This window comes from Gigantopelta aegis, chromosome 3 (assembly GCF_016097555.1).
Source record: "Gigantopelta aegis isolate Gae_Host chromosome 3, Gae_host_genome, whole genome shotgun sequence".
NCBI lineage: Eukaryota > Metazoa > Mollusca > Gastropoda > Neomphalida > Peltospiridae > Gigantopelta > Gigantopelta aegis.
The window spans coordinates 91622135-91641794 of record NC_054701.1 but is presented as its reverse complement, the minus strand read 5'-3'; the positions used below and the strand labels follow the sequence as shown (position 1 = coordinate 91641794).

The window sequence follows — 19660 nt, the reverse complement described above, 5'->3', positions numbered from 1 at the left end:
AGGCATCTACTACTACATGCCAGTATACATATAATTCCAAATGCATATAACACATCAACCATAATTTATTCAGTTTTTCAAATAGTATTTGAAAAAATTATGAAAAAACATGTCTGCATATAACTTGGGAGTATGTTTTAAACTAAGCAGAACGAAAAAAGTCTCTGTTTGAGTACAATATGATTTATTTCCAAAGAAGAACACTTTAATAAATCTACTTTGCTTTAAAAAAAATAATAACAAAATTCTCCAACATTAATGAGATGAAATCTTTCAAGCATTAGTCTACAAAAAGCCCATTTCATCTCTTTTTATAACTATGGGACCCGTCTGCTCTTAAGATACTTTTAAAATAGTTTCAAAGATTTCCAGCTCGCTGAACGTTAATACCATGTTATGTGTAGAAATACGACTCCTCTAACAAAGGATGTTGACACACACTGACGGAACTCGTTTTAACACAGGACTGGTGGAATTAGAACTCTTCAACACAAATGGTAGAATTATAACACTTCCTTTAACACGTAATTGGTAGAATTATCTATCTTCCTTTAACACATGGCTGGTAGAATTATCAATCTTCTTTTACCAAGTGACTGATAGAATATAACTCATGATTGGTAGAATTGTCAATCTTGGTTTACCAAGTGACTGGTAGAATATAACTCTCATGACTGGTAGAATTGTCAATCTTGTTTTACCAAGTGACTGGTAGAATATAACTCGTATGCTGGTAAAATTATTCCTCCTCCTCAGAAGTACGTGCCTCGTCCACACATGCTTGATGCTGGTGTGCAAGTAAGTACCGTTCAGCATAATGAACAATTTCAAATATAACCTGCAAAAAGACCCATGATGTGCAAGTTCATTATTTATAAATCAGGACTAAATAACATATTTTTTCTTTTTAACTTGACATGATTGCTAATTGATAAAGAGAAACGGTAAAGAAAAATATATAATTCAGTAAAGAATATTAAATGCTGATCATGATTAATGCAATCATATTATCCTAGAAGTCTTCTTGGCAAAGTATGAGAATTCTAAAGAAGGTTCATGTATTTTAGTCGACAATAATGCACTACAAATGATCAAAATATTTATCATTGATTAATGATAATTGTAAATGGCAACCTGAAAAGTAAAATATTTCTCAAACAAATTAATTATGGTTTTGCTTTTGAATATATATATATATATTTCCTTCACCTCTTAAAAGCTTAACTCTTGACACTGATGTGTCTGTATATTGTGAAGCGATGTTGTTTAACAAGAGAATACCTCGACGAGAATGTCACTGTATTAAGCAGCCACCTGTTTTAAGTGACCATACTCTTTTACGTATCGGTTTAACTGTTTAACACAGGTGTTCCCATACAATGTGACGTGATGCTGCGTTTAACAAGACAATACCTCGACCAGGATGAGTATGATGATCATCCACTCAAGTCGCGTGTGGTGCACATCGTTCAGCTGACTACTGAGCAGTCCAGTCAGCTCACAGCAGTGGCTCAATTTCTCATTCATCACCTGAAACCATGACAACTAGTTTAGTTTACTGACTACTGAGCAGTCTAGTCGGCTCACAGCAGTGGCTCAGCTTCTCATTCATCACCTGAAACCATAACAATGAATTTAGTCACACAAATATTCCTGTCATTGACATGGCTTTAGTAGTGGTAAACAACTTAGAATGGCAGCAAACTCAAGACATGTCTCCAAGTGTCGACTTACCTTCGTCCGTCTCTGAATATTGAGGTGGTTACACAACTTCTGGTACAGGGGTTCAAGTACCGCCCGGTCCCAGTAAAAATCTGGAGTATCTAGTAGATCCGAACTGAGATTGATGGAATGTCTGCAGAAGAAATGATTTCAATATATAATGTATGGTGTAAAAGCCAATCATCAATATTTTACATGTAATACTTGTTTTGGAACTGACCATGCTAAATCTGTTATTGACGAGTCATTTTAGTGCCCTTTCAAACCCAGCCTGACATTTCTACACAGAGAGTTCAGCTATCTGGGAACTGCATGTGGTGGTATAATTTTTATATATTTTTTTATTGCCCCAAATTACATTGGTAGTGTTAGGATTGGGGACTCCTAATTCACCACCGTATAAAATAGTGAAGAGCTATATTGATACATTTAACTAACAAAGACATGTTGAAAACACAATATTTTGCACAACAATTTAAAAACAATAATTGTTAGTATAAAAACACACATTCATGTACAATTATGTCATTAGATATTAAGCTCAATTTTTGTAAATATATTGTGAGATGTATATTGAGAGCAAATAATAAAGTAGGATTTATAATATACCATTGGAATTCCAGAAAAACAAAAACAACAACAAAAAGAAGAAGAGGAGAAAAGACAAAATTATTTTCAACAGAATAAATAAATAAAATATAGATAAAATAAAATAAATAGTATATAAATATATACTTGCATAAGAATTAGACAGAGAGAGAGAGAGAGAGTGTGTGTAAGCAAAAGATATTTGTAAATAATGAAAGCATTTTCTCTGTATTAATGCAAGTTGATTCTTGTTTGATATATTAAAAATGGTGGTGGTATAATGATTAAGATAGGCAGGTACTGGGTACCCAACCACTAAACTAACTTCTCTGTCACTAAAACCTAATGATTAATCCACTGTTTTGGACATACAGCCTCATTCACTCAACACTCACAACTTTGCGATCTTGCAGTCCGATGTTAAAAGACTTGCAAAGGCAATGTGATGTTACTTAAGAGAGCTATGTGAATTAGGCCACAGAACTGATGTGTATGCACAGGACAGTGTGCTTAAATCTTACTTGGATACAAGGATAAAAATAAAACTACCGTAGAGCAAATAGTTCTCCTGTTCTTTGTAGTACATCTCGACGGCTCATACGAATTTTCAATCCATCACGCAGTTCCTAAAAATATAGCAAAAAATTACCACAAATTTATTACTTATTCACTTTCAAGTTCCTTGAAAAAATATACCAACACTATATTTTAGTAAAAAATGTGTGTGAAGTTGGCTAAAGATAAAGTGTTTAATAGTTACAAGCAATCTTAAAGGTTGAATGTAACGTAGTAAACAATGCAGTCTTGCAACAAGTGATAACATGAAACAAATCTTGGGTTATCTTGCATTATACACCAGGCTGCTTAATGTAACAGAATGACAAAATGAGATAACAAATCTTGGGTTATCTTGCATTATACACCAGGCTGCTTAATGTAATAGAATGACAAAATGAGATAACAAATCTTGGGTTATCTTGCATTATACACCAGGCTGCTTAATGTAATAGAATGACAAAATGAGATAACAAATCTTGGGTTATCTTGCATTATACACCAGGCTGCTTAATGTAATAGAATGACAAAATGAGATAACAAATCTTGGGTTATCTTGCATTATACACCAGGCTGCTTAATGTAATAGAATGACAAAATGAGATAACAAATCTTGGGTTATCTTGCATTATACACCAGGCTGCTTAATGTAATAGAATGACAAAATAATAACAAATCTTGGGTTATCTTGCATTATACACCAGGCTGCTTAATGTAATAGAATGACAAAATGAGATAACAAATCTTGGGTTATCTTGCATTATACACCAAGCTGCTTAATGTAACAGAATGACAAAATGAGATAATAAATCTTTGGTTATCTTGCATTATACACCAGGCTGCTTAAAGGTAGGGTCAACTCAAACAAGAGCCTTATGTGTTGGAAAGATGCATACCCGGACCACCAACACATACTGACACTTTAGCAAATGAAAAACACGTAATTTTTGAGTTAATAAAAAAACATGATTATTCCTGCTAACTGGGGGCAGCCATTTTGTTTTATTTTTGTGACGTCCGGTGGGATAGCTTGGGGCGAAGTGACGTCAGCTCCTGACCATCTCCTGTATGTATAATGTAAACAAAAGCAGTAATTTTCGACATGGCGCTTCTCTTTGATCAACCTGACTTGTAAAACAGCATAAATGACGTAATAATATAATAAACTATTTAACTAAATATATTTCAAGTTGCATTAATGGAACAAAATGGGGTTATAGTATTTTTCTCTGTTAAATAATCCAAAGGAAAAATGTACACTATTAGGCCTATTGATATGCTATGTTGGAGCAAAAATGACAACCCACGATACCCAAGTGATAATTTTCTTTTCTTTGGGACTACATAATTGGTCAGTTCTATGGTTTTAGATAGAAAAGTCTACTTAATCAATAGTTTTACAGAACTAGTTACAGTAATAAACCATGTCCATTACCATTTTAGGGGCGACAGGTAATATTCCACAATAATGGTATGTATTTTTGTGTCTAGACAGCGTCAATTAATTGGCTCGACTGGTTACCAATAAAATACACACCTGCCAATCAGGAATCACAGGTAGAAGCAACTAACAGCATAGACCAATTAACTAAGAAAACACTCCGTGTATCATTTTAGTACAGTACATGGACAACACATTGTTAATTATTTCGACTTGTTGTGTAGCCACTTTGACAATTGTATTTTATTTTGTATTGAAAAATAATATATATAATCTTCAAAAGAAGAAACGCAAAACCACATTGTCGTAACATTTGGAGAATTGATTTAATTATTGAATGGTGAGTCCGATAATTACCAAATGTTGCAGGATTGTTCACAATTCACTCTAGTCCATTGTGAGTAAGTGATAGGACACACCACCAAGGTCAAGGTCATCTGGAGTCAATACCGGGTGTGGCCTCCGCGTGTGTTGACAACTGCCTGGCACCGCCTGCCCATTGAAGCAACCAGAGTACGGATGACATCCCGGGGGATGGTGGCCCACTCGGCCTGCAAGGCTGCTGCCAGCTCGGGCAGGGTCTGGGGCTGTGGTTGTCGCTGTCGGAGGCGTCGGTCCAACTCGTCCCATAGATGCTCAATTGGGTTCAAATCCGGTGATATCGATGGCCAAGGAAGGACATTAATGTTGTTGTTCTGTAGTAAAGCCGTTGTGAGACGTGCTGTGTGAGGCCTGGCGTTGTCATGTTGGAACACTGTGTTGGCGTTGGCCATAACTGGAACGATGTGTGGCCAGAGGATCTGGTCAATGTAGCCCTGTGCATTCAGGTTGCCCTGCACGTGGACCAGGTCAGTTCTGCCAGTGTGTGAGATGGCTGCCCACACCATGACACTACCCCCGCCGAATCTGTCCACTTCCTGCATGCAGTTTGCCGCATAATGTTCACCACGACGCCTATACACGCGACATCTTCCATCATGACGTCGGAGCAGAAATCGGGACTCGTCACTGAACCACACCTGTCTCCATCGCAGTTGAGGCCATTGTCGATGAATCTGGCACCACTGCAGTCGAAGTCGACGGTGTTGTGGTGTTAAGATGACACCTCGAACTGGACGTCTGGCACGAATTCCTACCTCACGTAGGCGGTTCCGTACGGTCTGGTCGGATATCCTGCGCAAACCTGGTATTGCTGCGGCTGTGGAGGTGGCAGTAGTCAATCGTTCCCGAAGGTGGCGTACCCGGATGTAGTGGTCCTGCCCGGGGGTAGTGACCCGTGGTCGACCGGATTTAGGGAGGTCACGTGTTGATCCATGTTGCTGGTAACGGTCCCACAGTCTGGAGATGGTGCTTGGGGACACATGGAATGCCCTGGCAACGGCCGTTCTGGATTCGCCTGCGTCGAGTCGGCCGATGGCATTGTTTCTCTGCGGTTCACTGAGACGTGGCATGTCCTGGATTGTCAACTGTCGGCCAGATACAGAGGCCAGGCAAGCGAACACCCTGCACTTTTATACTGTCGGTGTTCATGTTGCATGTGAAGACAACGCACGTGCAGTGGTGACATGGTTTGCACGTGGCTGTGTTTTTGCGAATATTCACATTTTGGAACTTTATTGTACAGTAGCTGCGTTTTATCGAATGTAACCGTGGGAATGTGTTTGGGACGTGCAATGACCTTATATTCACAAAGCATGAACCGGTAGGAAACATAAAATCGGAGTTATAACCCATTTGTACCCTTTTGCGTTTCTTTTTTTGAAGAGTATATATTGCTGGATATACTTATTGTTGGCTTACTGGGATGTGTATTATTACAGAACATCGCAATGTATGACTATTTATCATCCCGCAAAAACCAGGTAAATTGTGTTTCTCCAGTTCTAAGGCTCATTCCTGACGTTACGCGTTAACTATTAAGTAACCACCAGCTCGCCAGAGGGCGTACTCACTGAGATGGTACAAAATTGCTGAGCCTGTTATATATAATAGCCGTCACTACTAACCGTTTTATTAATTAACTATATGATTATACTTGTTGATATTAAGCAATAAAGTGCATTATAATTGTCCCTTCCTTTAATGTAACAGAATAACAAAATGAGATAATAAATCTTGGGTTACCTGAGTAACTGGCTCCAGCAAATCTGCTATTTTTTCCAGAGACGCTTCCCACATAGCAAGTTTGACTGCAAAACACAAATAGGCAATTATAGTAAAAAAACAAAACTGTTAAATTACAAAATCATTTAAATATGTAAGGCACAATAAATGTTTAACATGAAGTTTGAATATATACTGTCGGGGGTCGAAATGAGCTAAAATTCCTGTCGGACATTCAGTTACAAATTTTGCCCGACCGAATCAAAACCTGCCAGACCCAACATGATCATAAAGTAAAAATATAAAGCAATTGCCGGTCTGATAGGATGGCAGGCAAAGAGATCTCCTGGCCTGTGGTGATGTTGACCAGCAAAAACCAGTTGTGACGTCAGTGATTTGACCACTGGCTGTATGACATGTATGAAACTCTCTCTTACTCACAGAACACGTTTTTTCATAATTTTTGCACAGGACACACATTAATATTTAATATCAACAGTATTATACTGCTCCAAAAAAAATAACTTGGTGTATTGGTTTTGTCCATCTTATTTTTGGTGTTAACGTCAGTCAGTCTCACCTGATTGGGACAAGGCATTGGAAAAAGCATATTTTTCTAAAGTTGTCTGCACCTGATCCATTTCGGTTTCAGATAGCATAATGGTGTCGCCATACAGAGTAGTTTCTGAACTAGAAAATTAAAATTCACAACACATCATTAAACGTCAGACAAATACTAATATCTACAACGTTTTTTTTTCTTGGTTTTTTTTTGTAGAACACTGCTGAACATTTTAGTGTGAGTGAAAAAAAATGTATACAAAATCTCTAACAGGGAAATTAAATCTATGTACCTAGTTTTCGTACTTGAAGACAGTATTTATAATCTGGCCAGTGGAGATATGTTATAATGGTGCACACACTATATATATGTATATATTTATATAGTAAGCCAAAACCTAAATGTTTTGAACCTGAAAAGGGGTAGGGTCCAGGGGGGTACACAGGCTCCTCTGGCCAGCTGGTTCCTGTGTGTTAGAGTATCAGTTTTCATACTTACCTATCATACTTGAATCCCATTTGTTCATGTTCTTGAATGACAAGCTCCATGTCATATGGACTTGTAGATTTCTTCAGAATGAACTTCAAAACCTCTCTCCTCTTCAAAATAACAAAACAAAACCTTTATATCATTTAACTATCTTATACAATTTTTCAAATAACTTGCACCTGATTTGACATTTCAAGGACAAGGAATAAAACGACCATAGTCTTTATCATGGTGCCAAATAAAACTTTATACAGTGATTACTAGACATTATATTAGTAATTAATTTATAAACACAATTTATATTAATAGTGACTTTGTCTGTCTCTCTCACCCCCCCCCCCCCTCCCCCGTCTATCCCAATTTCCCTCTCTCATACACACACATGTATGTATAGTGTATACATTTAAATTTAGTATATAATTAAATATACTAGATATTTGAATATACAGTTATAGCTATACATATGATATATTATGTTCATGTATATATAATGTAAAGCAATGATTCAAGGCCACATTGATAAATGTGAAAAAAATTAAATTAATAACAGTTAACATATACCTTGCCTTGAGATCAAATTTAAAAAAATCAAAGTTAATAGCATGCAGAAAACAAAATCAGAAACAACTTTGTATTTGTGGTTAATCATTAATGAACATTAAAAGACCAAATTTTGTGAGGCAGTCTGCAAGTGAATGTGTTTGACCAAGAAGAAGACGGAAATGCAATATATACAGAATGTGATAGTCCATAGGATGGTATAGTTACATATGAACTATCAGTTTAAAAGTTTTGTTTTGTTTAATGACACCACTGGAGCACATTGATTAATGAATCACTGGCTATTGAATGTCAAACATTATGAACTTTCAGACACCCGTAATTGTGAAAATATAACAGTACTGAATACTGTATAACTGGACATTTTTGTGGTCTAAAATTTTCGTGCTTTGGGGACTAAAAACATTTTGAGGTTTTACAAACCTGAAATGCGAGTAGTTTTAATTTTGTGGTTTAGCAAATATGGTTTGTGAGAATATTGTTAGTGTTGATTGAAAGTTTAATGTCAGCTTCCATTTGGCTGATATTGCCGGAGCTTTAAGTCGAACAATAGAACACTCAACTGCAATTGGCTAATACATTACACTGTTAACAAGACAACTGATCATAGACGATTTGTGTGAGTTTTTGAAGGCAGACGGTATTGTGTTTAATATATAATTTGAGCTTGACATGTTTCATTCATACTCAAATAGTAAGCTGGCTCAGCACACATACCTGTACCCATACCATTTTTTTCTTATTTTTTTTCCCGTTATTGTTGTTCACCAATAAATATGTTTTCAGATAAATAGTGTCTATTTAGTATTTACATGTAATATAATAACTTTTTGTCTTGAATACTCTATTGTCTTGTAGTTTCCTGTGGTCTGCACATAACAGTATATAATGTAGTCTGGTCAATTGTTAGTTTCTGCGGTGCTCCGAAAATGACAGCGGAGGAATGTACTATCAACCAAGCATAGCGCTGCACGGTCACAATAAATATTTTTGATGCAATTTGTTGATATTTTCAAGGTTTTAAATTTTCATGGTTTACCACTTACCCTCAAAACCCATGAAAATAAAAACCCACTAACATTTCCAGTTATACGGTATGTATGTACATACTAACAGAATGAATAATCTACAATTCTGCTATTGATAAAAAAAGGAATATAAGTATAATAACACCCCAGCACATTGTTTTATCAGTGACTACCAGGTGTTCAACGCAATCATTTTCACCTTAGGTAGATTAAATGTGAGACAAGTCCGTGTTACAAAGAATATCAATTGGGAACCACTAGTTGTGGTGGGGACATATGGGTCAACTGAGGGCAACTGATCCCATGACCAGAGGTGAGTGTTTTAAGCACTAAACTACATCAAATGTTCTAGTGAAATATTACGGTACAAGAAATGGTGCCACTATGTGTCTTTAGTGATAATACGACAGTATTAGAAATGGTGTCACTGTCTCCAAGTTAAAGGGTGTGTGGGTGTGTGGGTGTGAGGGTATGTGGGTGTATGGGTATGTGGGTGTATGGGTGTATGGGTGTGTTGGTGTGAGGGTGTGTGGGATATGTGAGTTCAATAACTACCTCAACACCTGGGACATTCCAAAATATGGCAGACCCCTCTCTGAAAGTAAAAAACTAATTAATCTACAAAAAGAACACAGCATATTATCTACACTCATTACACCTACCATTTAATTAAATTTAATATTATTACCCACTTGGTGAATATCTAACAATATCATATGCAACACAAATTGTCAATTTCATGTCAACACAATGTCACAAATCTGGCTGCGATTATATAGGTGCAATGTTCTCTGCATCGATACTATGTGTAACGAACACATACAGTGTCTTGTCTGCTCAAAAGCAGCAAAAACTTCATGAATGTTTTATTTACAGAATTATTATTAAATTTTAGTGTTAGGGAATGAACAGTGAACACACACATACAGAGACACAAACACACACTCACAGACACAGAGACACACACACAGACACACTCACACACGCAGACACATACACATACACAGACAGACACACACAGACACACACACACACACAGACAAGACACACACACATACACACACACACAGACACACATACACACACACACACACAGACAAGACACACAGACACACACAGACACACGCAGACACACACACACACACAGACAAGGCACACACACACAGACAGACAAGACACATACACACACACAGACAAGACACACACAGACATACACACAGACACAGACACGCTGTTACTCAACTTACTCCAAAGCAGTAAAACATTGATTATATTGGTAATTTTCAGTTTTATTATTATTTGGATTATAGACTGACAAAATAAATATCATTAGGTTGGTAAGTTGAGTTTTGTATTGGCACTGTGACATTAGTATAACAAACTACTAGCATTTTACAAAGTAGCAACACTGGGTTGAACTGTAGAGCAGAGATTTGTGATATATCACTCTGCCTCAGTCCAAAATGCTTACCTACTCAAAATGCTGAAATATGCAGATTTTCTGACAAATAAATAATTATTATATTCTTTGGAGGTGAGTAATAAATAAAATATCACATTTGTTTTCTTTAAATATAATTTTAAAGCAAGTCATGAATTGTCCTTATATCTGAGTTCACTTTCATTTAGTCTGGTATCATTTTGTAAAAGTAATATCTCATGAAACTGAGTGTAGCGTTTTTTGTATCTTGTATTAGGCATTAGTCTGTTTTTGATAGAAAAGAGCAAAGGACTCTTGAAACAGGTATTTTTCATTTGTGAATGAAAAAATCCCTAATAGCTAACTTCAACATGACTATTAACTTTTAAGTGGATATTAAGGAATTTGCAACCGAGAGCTGCTGGACAACAGCATGTAACCAAGCAACATATACCTTAAAAAGTCTACTAACCTAAAGAAGAATATTTCTCTGGGTTGCGCAGCGACTTCATATCTGGCTCGCACAAACAAAGCATCAGTTACATCTGAAAACCCCAACAAACAGCCAGTTAGAACAAAAACAGTAGCAGTGCATAAATAAAATACATTAGATAACAAACACACTGTGATATTAGCCGACTGGTAAGAAATACACAATGGTATTAGCCGACTGGTAAGAAATATACAGTGGTATTAGCTGACTGGTAATACACAATGGTATTAGACGACTGGTAAGAAATATACAATGGTATTAGCCAATTGATAATACACAATGGTATTAGCCGACTGGTTATACACAATGGTATTAGCTGACTGGTAATACACAATGGTATTAGACGACTGGTAATAAACAATGGTATTAGCTGACTGGTAAGAAATACACAGTGATATTAGCTGACTGGTAATACACAGTGGTATTAGACGACTGGTAATACACAATGATATTAGCTGACTGGTAAGAAATACACAATGGCATTAGCCGACTGGTAATACACAATGGTATTAGCTGACTGATAAGAAATACACAATGATATTAGCTGATTGGTAAGAAATACACAATGATATTAACTGACTGGTAAGAAATACACTGTTATTAACTGACTGGTAAAAAATACACAATGATATTAGCTGACTGGTAATACACAATGGTATTAGATGACTGGTAATATACAATGGTATTAGCTGACTGGTAAGAAATACACAGTCATATTAGCTGACTGGTAATACACAATGGTATTAGACGACTGGTAATACACAATGGTATTAGCTGACTGGTAAGAAAGACACAATGGTATTAGCTGACTGGTAAGAAATACACAGTGATATTAGCTGATTGGTAATACACAATGGTATTAGCTGACTGGTAATACACAATGGTATTAGCTGACTGGTAATACACAATGGTATTAGACGACTGGTAATACACAATGGTATTAGCTGACTGGTAATACACAATGTTATTAGACGACTGGTAATACACAATGGTATTAGCTGACTGGTAAGAAATACACAATGGTATTAGCCGACTGGTAATACACAATGGTATTAGCTGACTGGTAATACACAATGGTATTAGACGACTTGTAATACACAATGATATTAGCTGACTGGTAATACACAATGGTATTAGACAACTGGTAATACACAATGGTATTAGCTGACTGGTAAGAAATACACAGTGATATTAGCTGACTGGTAATACACAATGGTATTAGATGACTGGTAATACACAATGATATTAGCTGACTGGTAAGAAATACACAATGATATTAGCTGACTGTAAGAAATACACAATGGTATTAGACGACTGGTAATACACAATGATATTAGCTGACTGGAACGGTGATATTAATAAGACAATTAAATACTAAACGATACAACAAAATATAGCTAGCTGGTTGTTTTTCTGTCTAGATATATTTTGGTAAAAATCTTTACGATCCCTTAACGGTTGCACTAAAACTGACCCCAGGAGCAGAACATCTTTGATCTGGTTTAGCCCAGCTGACTAGAACACAGAAATACACTAGCCATACATTTGTAATGTTCACTATGTGAAGGTGTTTCTTTTGAACGAACCTACAGGGAGATCCTGCACCTCATACAGTCCCTGCTTCTCTATGGCTTTCTGGAAGTCTTGCAGGAAGATTTCCTCAGCGACAGCATACGCAGTCACATTCAACTTGTCATTCTGGAAATCACAAGAAAACACCTTAATATAACTAACATTTGCAGTGATTCGCCCAAAAGAGCCAAATTATGTATTTCTCAAATAACCCAAGTACAAGGTAGCTAGAATTTTCAATGATTTGTCAACTTGAGTCTGAATCAGATATGGAACTGTTTTATTTAACAACGCACTCAACACATTTTATTTACGGTTATATGGCATCAGACATATGGTTAAGCAGGGTTGAAAATTAACATGAAAACCAAGGTTGCCAGCAGGGCCAGTTGAAGAAAAATCTTATTGGCCCGTCTCAAATTCATCTAGCCCTCCAATTATCACACTGAAATTTAACTGTACAGGTAAAATTAAAACTATAGTGGTTTTTTGTTGAATAATAACCGTTTGCGTTAAAAGAAAACCAATGAATTGACATTTAACTTCATAATGAATAAAGTAAAAATTAATATAAAAACATGTTAAGTTTTAAACTCAAACCAACTAAAATAAAAATAAAAATTGAAAAAGATATCCAGTATAAATAAACATGTTTCTTTACAAAGTACCATTAAATTAAATATATTTTAAATTTCATTTTCAATACAGGGTAAAAGATAATGCAGTAGAAATAGACTAAATGTAGAACTGCATGTGCTTTAGTAAACTAGTCTGGGAGTGGCAGTCCTCTTTGTGGCGATGCAAGAGGGATGGAATAAACTGTGGTGATACAAGAGGGGTGAAATTCCCAACAAATGATTTCCTCGGGAGTGGCTGTTCTCCTAGATAGAGATTCATGGAATCATCCACTGTTTTGCCAAATGCCCATTTGACTCTGCTTTGTGCAGAGATACGGCCCTGATCATGTATTACGGTTGTGTCATTCAGATTACCTTGGATGTTCCATCAATTGCCTTCAAACTTGTATCACAAAAAAAGATTTAACCTATACAGTTTGATGGTAATTTGTAAAGAATTTTTGTTTTAATTTACACTACACTTTTACCCACAATAAAATGTTCTTTGAGACGGTATGGGTTTAAAACTTAATAAATTAATGGGTTTTTTTTATGAATTTTATCTTTATTTAATTTGTTGGCCCTGTCAAAATATAGAACCTATACTAGGTCTTCTGCTGCTGCTGTAGTTCGCACCAATATAGACGCAGTGTGTTTTGTCACATTCGATTCAGTATCAGTGTGTTTCATTTTTAACTAGTACCATACTCACCAGACACTAAAATCGATGGTCGCCCAACGGACTACCTTTGTAAAATTCTTAGTCTCCCTTAGCCAATAAAGGCTGCCATGGGCGACCGGGTCACTGCTAATTTTGAACCCTGGTTAAGGACCACACAGATATTGAGAGAAGAAACCCACTGTTGCCACTTCATGGGCTACTCTTTTCAATTAGCAGCAAGGGATCTTTTAGATGCAGACAGGATAGCACATACCACGGCCTTTGATATACTAGTCGTGGTACACTAGCTGGAACGAGAAATAGCCCAATGGGCCTACCGATGGGGATCGATCCCAAACCGACTGCGCATCAAGTGAGCGCTTTACCATTGGGCTACGTCCCGCCCAGAATCAGACTTGGGTTACCCATCACATACATGTGTGCCAAGTTCCAAATGAAGCATTTTTTCATGCTTGTACATATATTTTAAGTGATGGTTCTAATCACAATTTAGATATGTTACGGCATAATAATTGTGGACTACCGGGTAAGTGTTATTTCTATGGTCCACCAAGAACAATTTATCCATCTGTTTCACATCACCTCTCTCCAAATAATTTAGGACCTGACCCTTAATAATTTTATAGACTTGATAACAAGAAACAGAACTATTAAAAACCAAAATGACAAACAAGAAACTTGGTCGAGAAAATGAAAAACATTTTTTTTTTAAAGAAGAAAAAACCCAAACATATATATAATAATTTAATAAAAATAAGTTAATTTAAAAAAAAGCAAGCAAAATTATTTAAAATGGATCAATTTAAACCAAATATTTTCAAAAAACATACATTTACATTTTACAACAGTCTGTTCCATTTTGTTGCATTTTCTTCAGATCTGACAAAATAAAACTATATTTAAAAAATGTATCAGTAAATAAAAATAAATTTTTTATGTTGTTTTTAACATCAAAAAACAAAACAAACAAGCAAACAAAAAAGAAATTTATAATTAAAAAAAGTCAATTTAACATTTTTGATTTTAGAAGCACAAAATATTTATTGTTTGATCATGTACATGTATGTTACAAATCTGCATAAATGACAAATAGGTTCTATTCAGAACTAATAATAAGACTTACATTACCAGGTACAGCAAATTTGCTATGCATATGATGAAATAACCTGCTGAATGTCAACATTAAGCTGACTAGCTAGTTTTTGAGTTTGGGTCCATTCAAGCCACAAAATTAATTTGCTTTAATATTTCCTGCCATCTACAGATATGTACCAGAACATGGCATCTCATTTAACAAGGTAGGCTTTAGCCCTAACAGGCTATAACCACATATAAACAAGTTAGGACTAAAGGACACTTGAGCTAATAGTTAACATAAGAAGGACAATGCAGGAATAAAAGAGCAATGTAAAATAAAAACAAGTTTTTCATGCATAATAAACAATAAACTTATTTACAAACCAATTCTGGCTTGTCATCGAGTGTTTTCTTCCTAGCAGGTCGTTTCACAGACAGAGTGGGTATGTGCTTCGTAAATCCAGATGTGCCATACAAACACGATTGCTGTTGACTAATGGCAAGCTTGTCATGTAACAACTGGCAGGCAGAATTCCTACTTGGTTGAGCTCCTTTAACAAAGAAATCACTAAATTTGGAACCAGCATGAACACCTGACAGTATTCTGTTTAAGAGAAGTCCTCCACGGTAAACTATCCCATGATCTGGACAATGCTTGTGCCATATTGAAGGTCTGCTGCCTGATTGTGCACCTGCTGTATAAGACTTGACAAACATGGACCGATATTGTCGGACAGCGGTATACTGGCACTGACTGACAGTGTCAGATAACAAATGTCTGCAACATTTAGAAGGAAGGAGGAGCACTATCTTGTTCATTCTTCAAGATTAAAACTCTGGAACATAAATCTGAAAAATAAAGTATAAAAATAAATACAATAACTGTTTTTATCCTATAACTTACCCATGACATCCATGTCATAAACCAATGTGCTAATTTACTTTATTAACCCAGTTAATAATGGTATGCAAATTTGCAAGGTCTCTAGGTAATGTGTTGCTGTGGATGGGTCATTTGCTTACAAGCCAACAAGACCCGTGTACCTGAGCGTACTGTTTTCAAAGACTTGTTTAAAATGCGTGACGTCAAACTAATCTGTGCTAATCATGGTGACGGTCATATTATTGACGGCGGCGACTTTAGTACTGTGATTTACTAAAACAATTAATTCAAATGTTATTTTAGAAGTATTATAGGATAAATAGAATTTGCTACTTGTGTTTTTTAATATGTAAAATATCAACCATGTCTAGTTAATTGGTATTTGTCTCGGTAGAGCCTCGACAAATACCAATTAACATAGACTCAGTGGATATTTTCCATATTAAAAAATACTTGTGATGAATCCTCTATATCTCAACATTTATATTAAAAAGAAAACAACCAAAAATCAAGTTTAAAAATTCATGTCTGCTTAATGTGTGGTGGGAAGCTTTTTTTAGAGGGCCAGAATGACTTTTGCATGAATTAAATGAGAATGCCTGAATCTGGATAACAACATTACTTCCAAATGTTTATATTGGGTTACAAATTCCTATGAATGACTACCCAGTTTACATCCATGAATTACAACTACATGTAATATTGTGGGTAGAATTAAGGAAATACATGTACCTCGTCAAAAGGTTTCAGGCAAGTTAATTTTGGTGAATATCTCTATCTTTTTTGCCCAAATTTAAGGATTTGCTCCTGCTCTGGACGGCAGTGTTTGAGATTAACAGTATCCTGATATCCCGGGGATACCAGAATTTAATTTTGGATACCAGACTTCAAGAACTCAGTATCCCACCGGGATACCATATAATACTAAATTTTTAGGTAGGATACCAGATTTTGAAATGTTAGTATCCAACTGGGATACTGATCCCAAAAGTTTAATCTTGAACACTGGACGTGCACTTGCCCCTTGCCCCATTTTCTCATACACTTATGCTTAGGTCCCTGTGGGGTCAGAATGACTAAATTCACAAATTTATTTCTGTGTGTTATGAAAGCTTCCCGCAATATTTGGTTAGAATTGGTCAAGTACAAAGGTAGTTTTGGAGAAGAAGTCCAAACTGTGAAAAGTTTACACCTGACGCACAAGGAACAATGCATGACGATGAACAAAGACAGATCATAATAGAATGCCTGATATTTCACCTCCAAGGCTGTTCTTCTGTCAGTTCAGCCCACACCAGTTCACCCCCAAAAATGTCTGTTCACAAAAGTCCTGTTGCCCCCCCCCCCCCCCCACACACACTTAGGGTTTGGTGTTTCTGTTCTTGAATAACAATAACACAAAATTAAAATTATGAAAAAAAAATACATTTATAGGCGGGACGTAGCCCAGTGGTAAAGTGCTCGCTTGATGTGCGGTTGGTCTGAGATCGATCCCCGTCAGTGGGCCAAATTGGGCTATTGGTACATCAAAGATTGTGGTATGTATCTATGGGTTGGTGCATATAAAAGATCCCTTGCTACTAATGGGAAAATGTAGCAGGTTTTCACTCTAAGACTATATGTCAAAATTACCAGATGTTTGACATCCAATAGTCGATGATTAATTAATCAATGTCAGAATGTGCTATAGTTGTGTCATTAAACAGAACAAACATGAACTTTTATTGATACTTAGCGCAAAAATAAATAAATAATAATAATAATAATAAAAATAAATAATAATAATAAAACCATAACATTGGGTGACAATACTTTATTAAATAGTTTGAGGCGAACTTACAGATATTTGGGGGCGAACTGACAATTCGTTGGGCACAAACGGACATTTGGGGCGAACTTTGCAAAGTGGGGACGAACTGCCTTGGGTAAGGAAACGTTTGGTACCTGTCTGATTGCTGCAGTTCACTCCTCAGTGACATTGGATGTGAACATCATTCAAAAATATACCCATGACATGCATTATGTTCTACACTAATTATAGTTTACCTAAAATTAATTAAAGGTGATGAAATGGAAATTCATTTTTATGTGCCCACTACGACCGTGGGAGCTGACATCTTGATACCGAGCGGATTCTAGCAGCCAATTCCTAGCAGCCAATTACGCATGGCAACGTTCTAAACACCGGACTTATACGCCCTTCGATTGTTACCTGTATTTCCCACACTTTTTTTAAGCACACTGTTATCCTAATTATTAGTATTCACTATAACTTAAGAATTTCAGAGTTTAGAGTTTTAAAGAGTATCTTTCTAAAAAAACAAAAAAAACAAAACAAACCAAGACTCATTTTCATAGTTTTATTGAAGTTTCTACTATCACCCCTTCTATACAAATTACACATACTTCTCGGCCGCTCTGTACTAAGAATCAAGTAGCGTTTTAAAAGCTACATACTACATACTCATATAAGCCACAACCCGTCAAATTCTTTATAACGGCTAGCAGACAGAGGGTGAAATTTCGAATATCGCTAATTTCTATACAAAATACACGTATTTCTCAGCCGCTCTGTAATAAAAATCAAGTACTGTTTTAAAAGCCTGTATAGTCCATACTAAGATGGGCATCTCTACTACATACCCATATAAGCCACACCCCGTCAAATTCTTTATAACGGCTAGCAGACACAGGGTGAAATTTCGAATATCGCTAATTTCTATACAAAATACACATATTTCTCGGCCGCTCTGTAATAAAAATCAAGTACTGTTTTAAAAGCCTGTATGGTCCATACTAAGATGGGCATCTCTACTACATACCCATATAAGCCACACCCCGTCAAATTCTTTATTACGGCTAGCAGAGGGTGAAATTTCACAGGGTGAAATTTCGAATATCGCTAATTTCTATACAAAATTTCTCGGCACATATTTTTCGTATAGTCCGCTCTCTGCTAATAAAAAAATTCTTTATAACGGCTCAACAGGGTGAAATTTCGTAATTTCTATACAAAATTTAAAAGCCTGTATGGTCCATACTAAGATGGGCATCTCTACTACACACCCATATAGGCCACACCCCGTCAAATTCTTTATAACGGCTAGCAGGCACAGGGTGAAATTTCGAATATCGCTAATTTCTATACAAAATACACATATTTCTCGGCCGCTCTGTAATAAAAATCAAGTACTGTTTTAAAAGCCTGTATGGTCCATACTAAGATGGGCATCTCTACTACATACCCATATAAGCCACACCCCGTCAAATTCTTTATAACGGCTAGCAATTTCTACAAAATACAGGGTGAAATTTCGAAAAGCCTATCGCTAATTTCTATACAACCCATACACATATTCTTTATAACGGCTCGGCCGCTCTGTAATAAAAAATCAAGTACTGTTTTAAAAGCCTGTATGGTCCATACTAAGATGGGCATCTCTACTACACACCCATATAAGCCACACCCCGTCAAATTCTTTATAACGGCTAGCAGACACAGGGTGAAATTTCGAATATCGCTAATTTCTATACAAAATACACATATTTCTCGGCCGCTCTGTAATAAAAATCAAGTACTGTTTTAAAAGCCTGTATGGTCCATACTAAGATGGGTATCTCTACTACATACCCATATAAGCCACACCCCGTCAAATTCTTTATAACGGCTAGCAGACACATGGTGAAATTTCGAATATCGCTAATTTCTATACAAAATACACATATTTCTCGGCCGCTCTGTAATAAAAATCAAGTACTGTTTTAAAAGCCTGTATGGTCCATACTAAGATGGGTATCTCTACTATATACCCATATAAGCCACACCCCGTCAAATTCTTTATAACGGCTAGCAGACACAGGGTGAAA

At 36.2% G+C, this 19660-nt stretch overlaps 1 protein-coding gene across 4 annotated transcripts; it reads right to left on the bottom strand.

Moving 5' to 3' along the window:
• Positions 1 to 167: 167 nt before the first annotated feature.
• LOC121369337 (required for meiotic nuclear division protein 1 homolog) lies at positions 168 to 17946 on the bottom strand. Of its 4 annotated transcripts, none has more exons than XM_041494329.1 (12): positions 17840 to 17946; positions 15295 to 15759; positions 12549 to 12660; positions 10942 to 11014; positions 9605 to 9644; positions 7470 to 7570; positions 6990 to 7099; positions 6431 to 6495; positions 2860 to 2936; positions 1735 to 1855; positions 1414 to 1530; positions 168 to 838 (listed from the first exon to the last, which is right to left on the bottom strand). In XM_041494329.1, exons 2-12 carry the CDS (start codon positions 15727 to 15729, stop codon positions 740 to 742), a joined length of 1350 nt encoding a protein of 449 aa, XP_041350263.1. In that variant the 5' UTR covers positions 15730 to 15759; positions 17840 to 17946; the 3' UTR covers positions 168 to 739. The 4 variants fall into 4 exon arrangements, with proteins under 4 accessions (XP_041350263.1, XP_041350266.1, XP_041350265.1 ...); XM_041494332.1 differs by lacking the exon at positions 17840 to 17946 and adding an exon at positions 17738 to 17826; XM_041494331.1 differs by lacking the exon at positions 17840 to 17946 and adding an exon at positions 17634 to 17744.
• Positions 17947 to 19660: the final 1714 nt, after the last annotated feature.

Coding starts and splice junctions, on each gene's coding strand:
- LOC121369337 (XM_041494329.1), bottom strand. CDS start 15,729: ATGAACAAGATAGTGCTCCTCCTTCCTTCTAAATGTTGCAGACATTTG. Junction 2,937..6,430: donor TGCTGGAGCCAGTTACTCAG/GTAACCCAAGAT, acceptor CTATATTTTTAG/GAACTGCGTGATGGATTGAA. Junction 839..1,413: donor TCATACTCATCCTGGTCGAG/GTATTGTCTTGT, acceptor GTCTTTTTGCAG/GTTATATTTGAAATTGTTCA.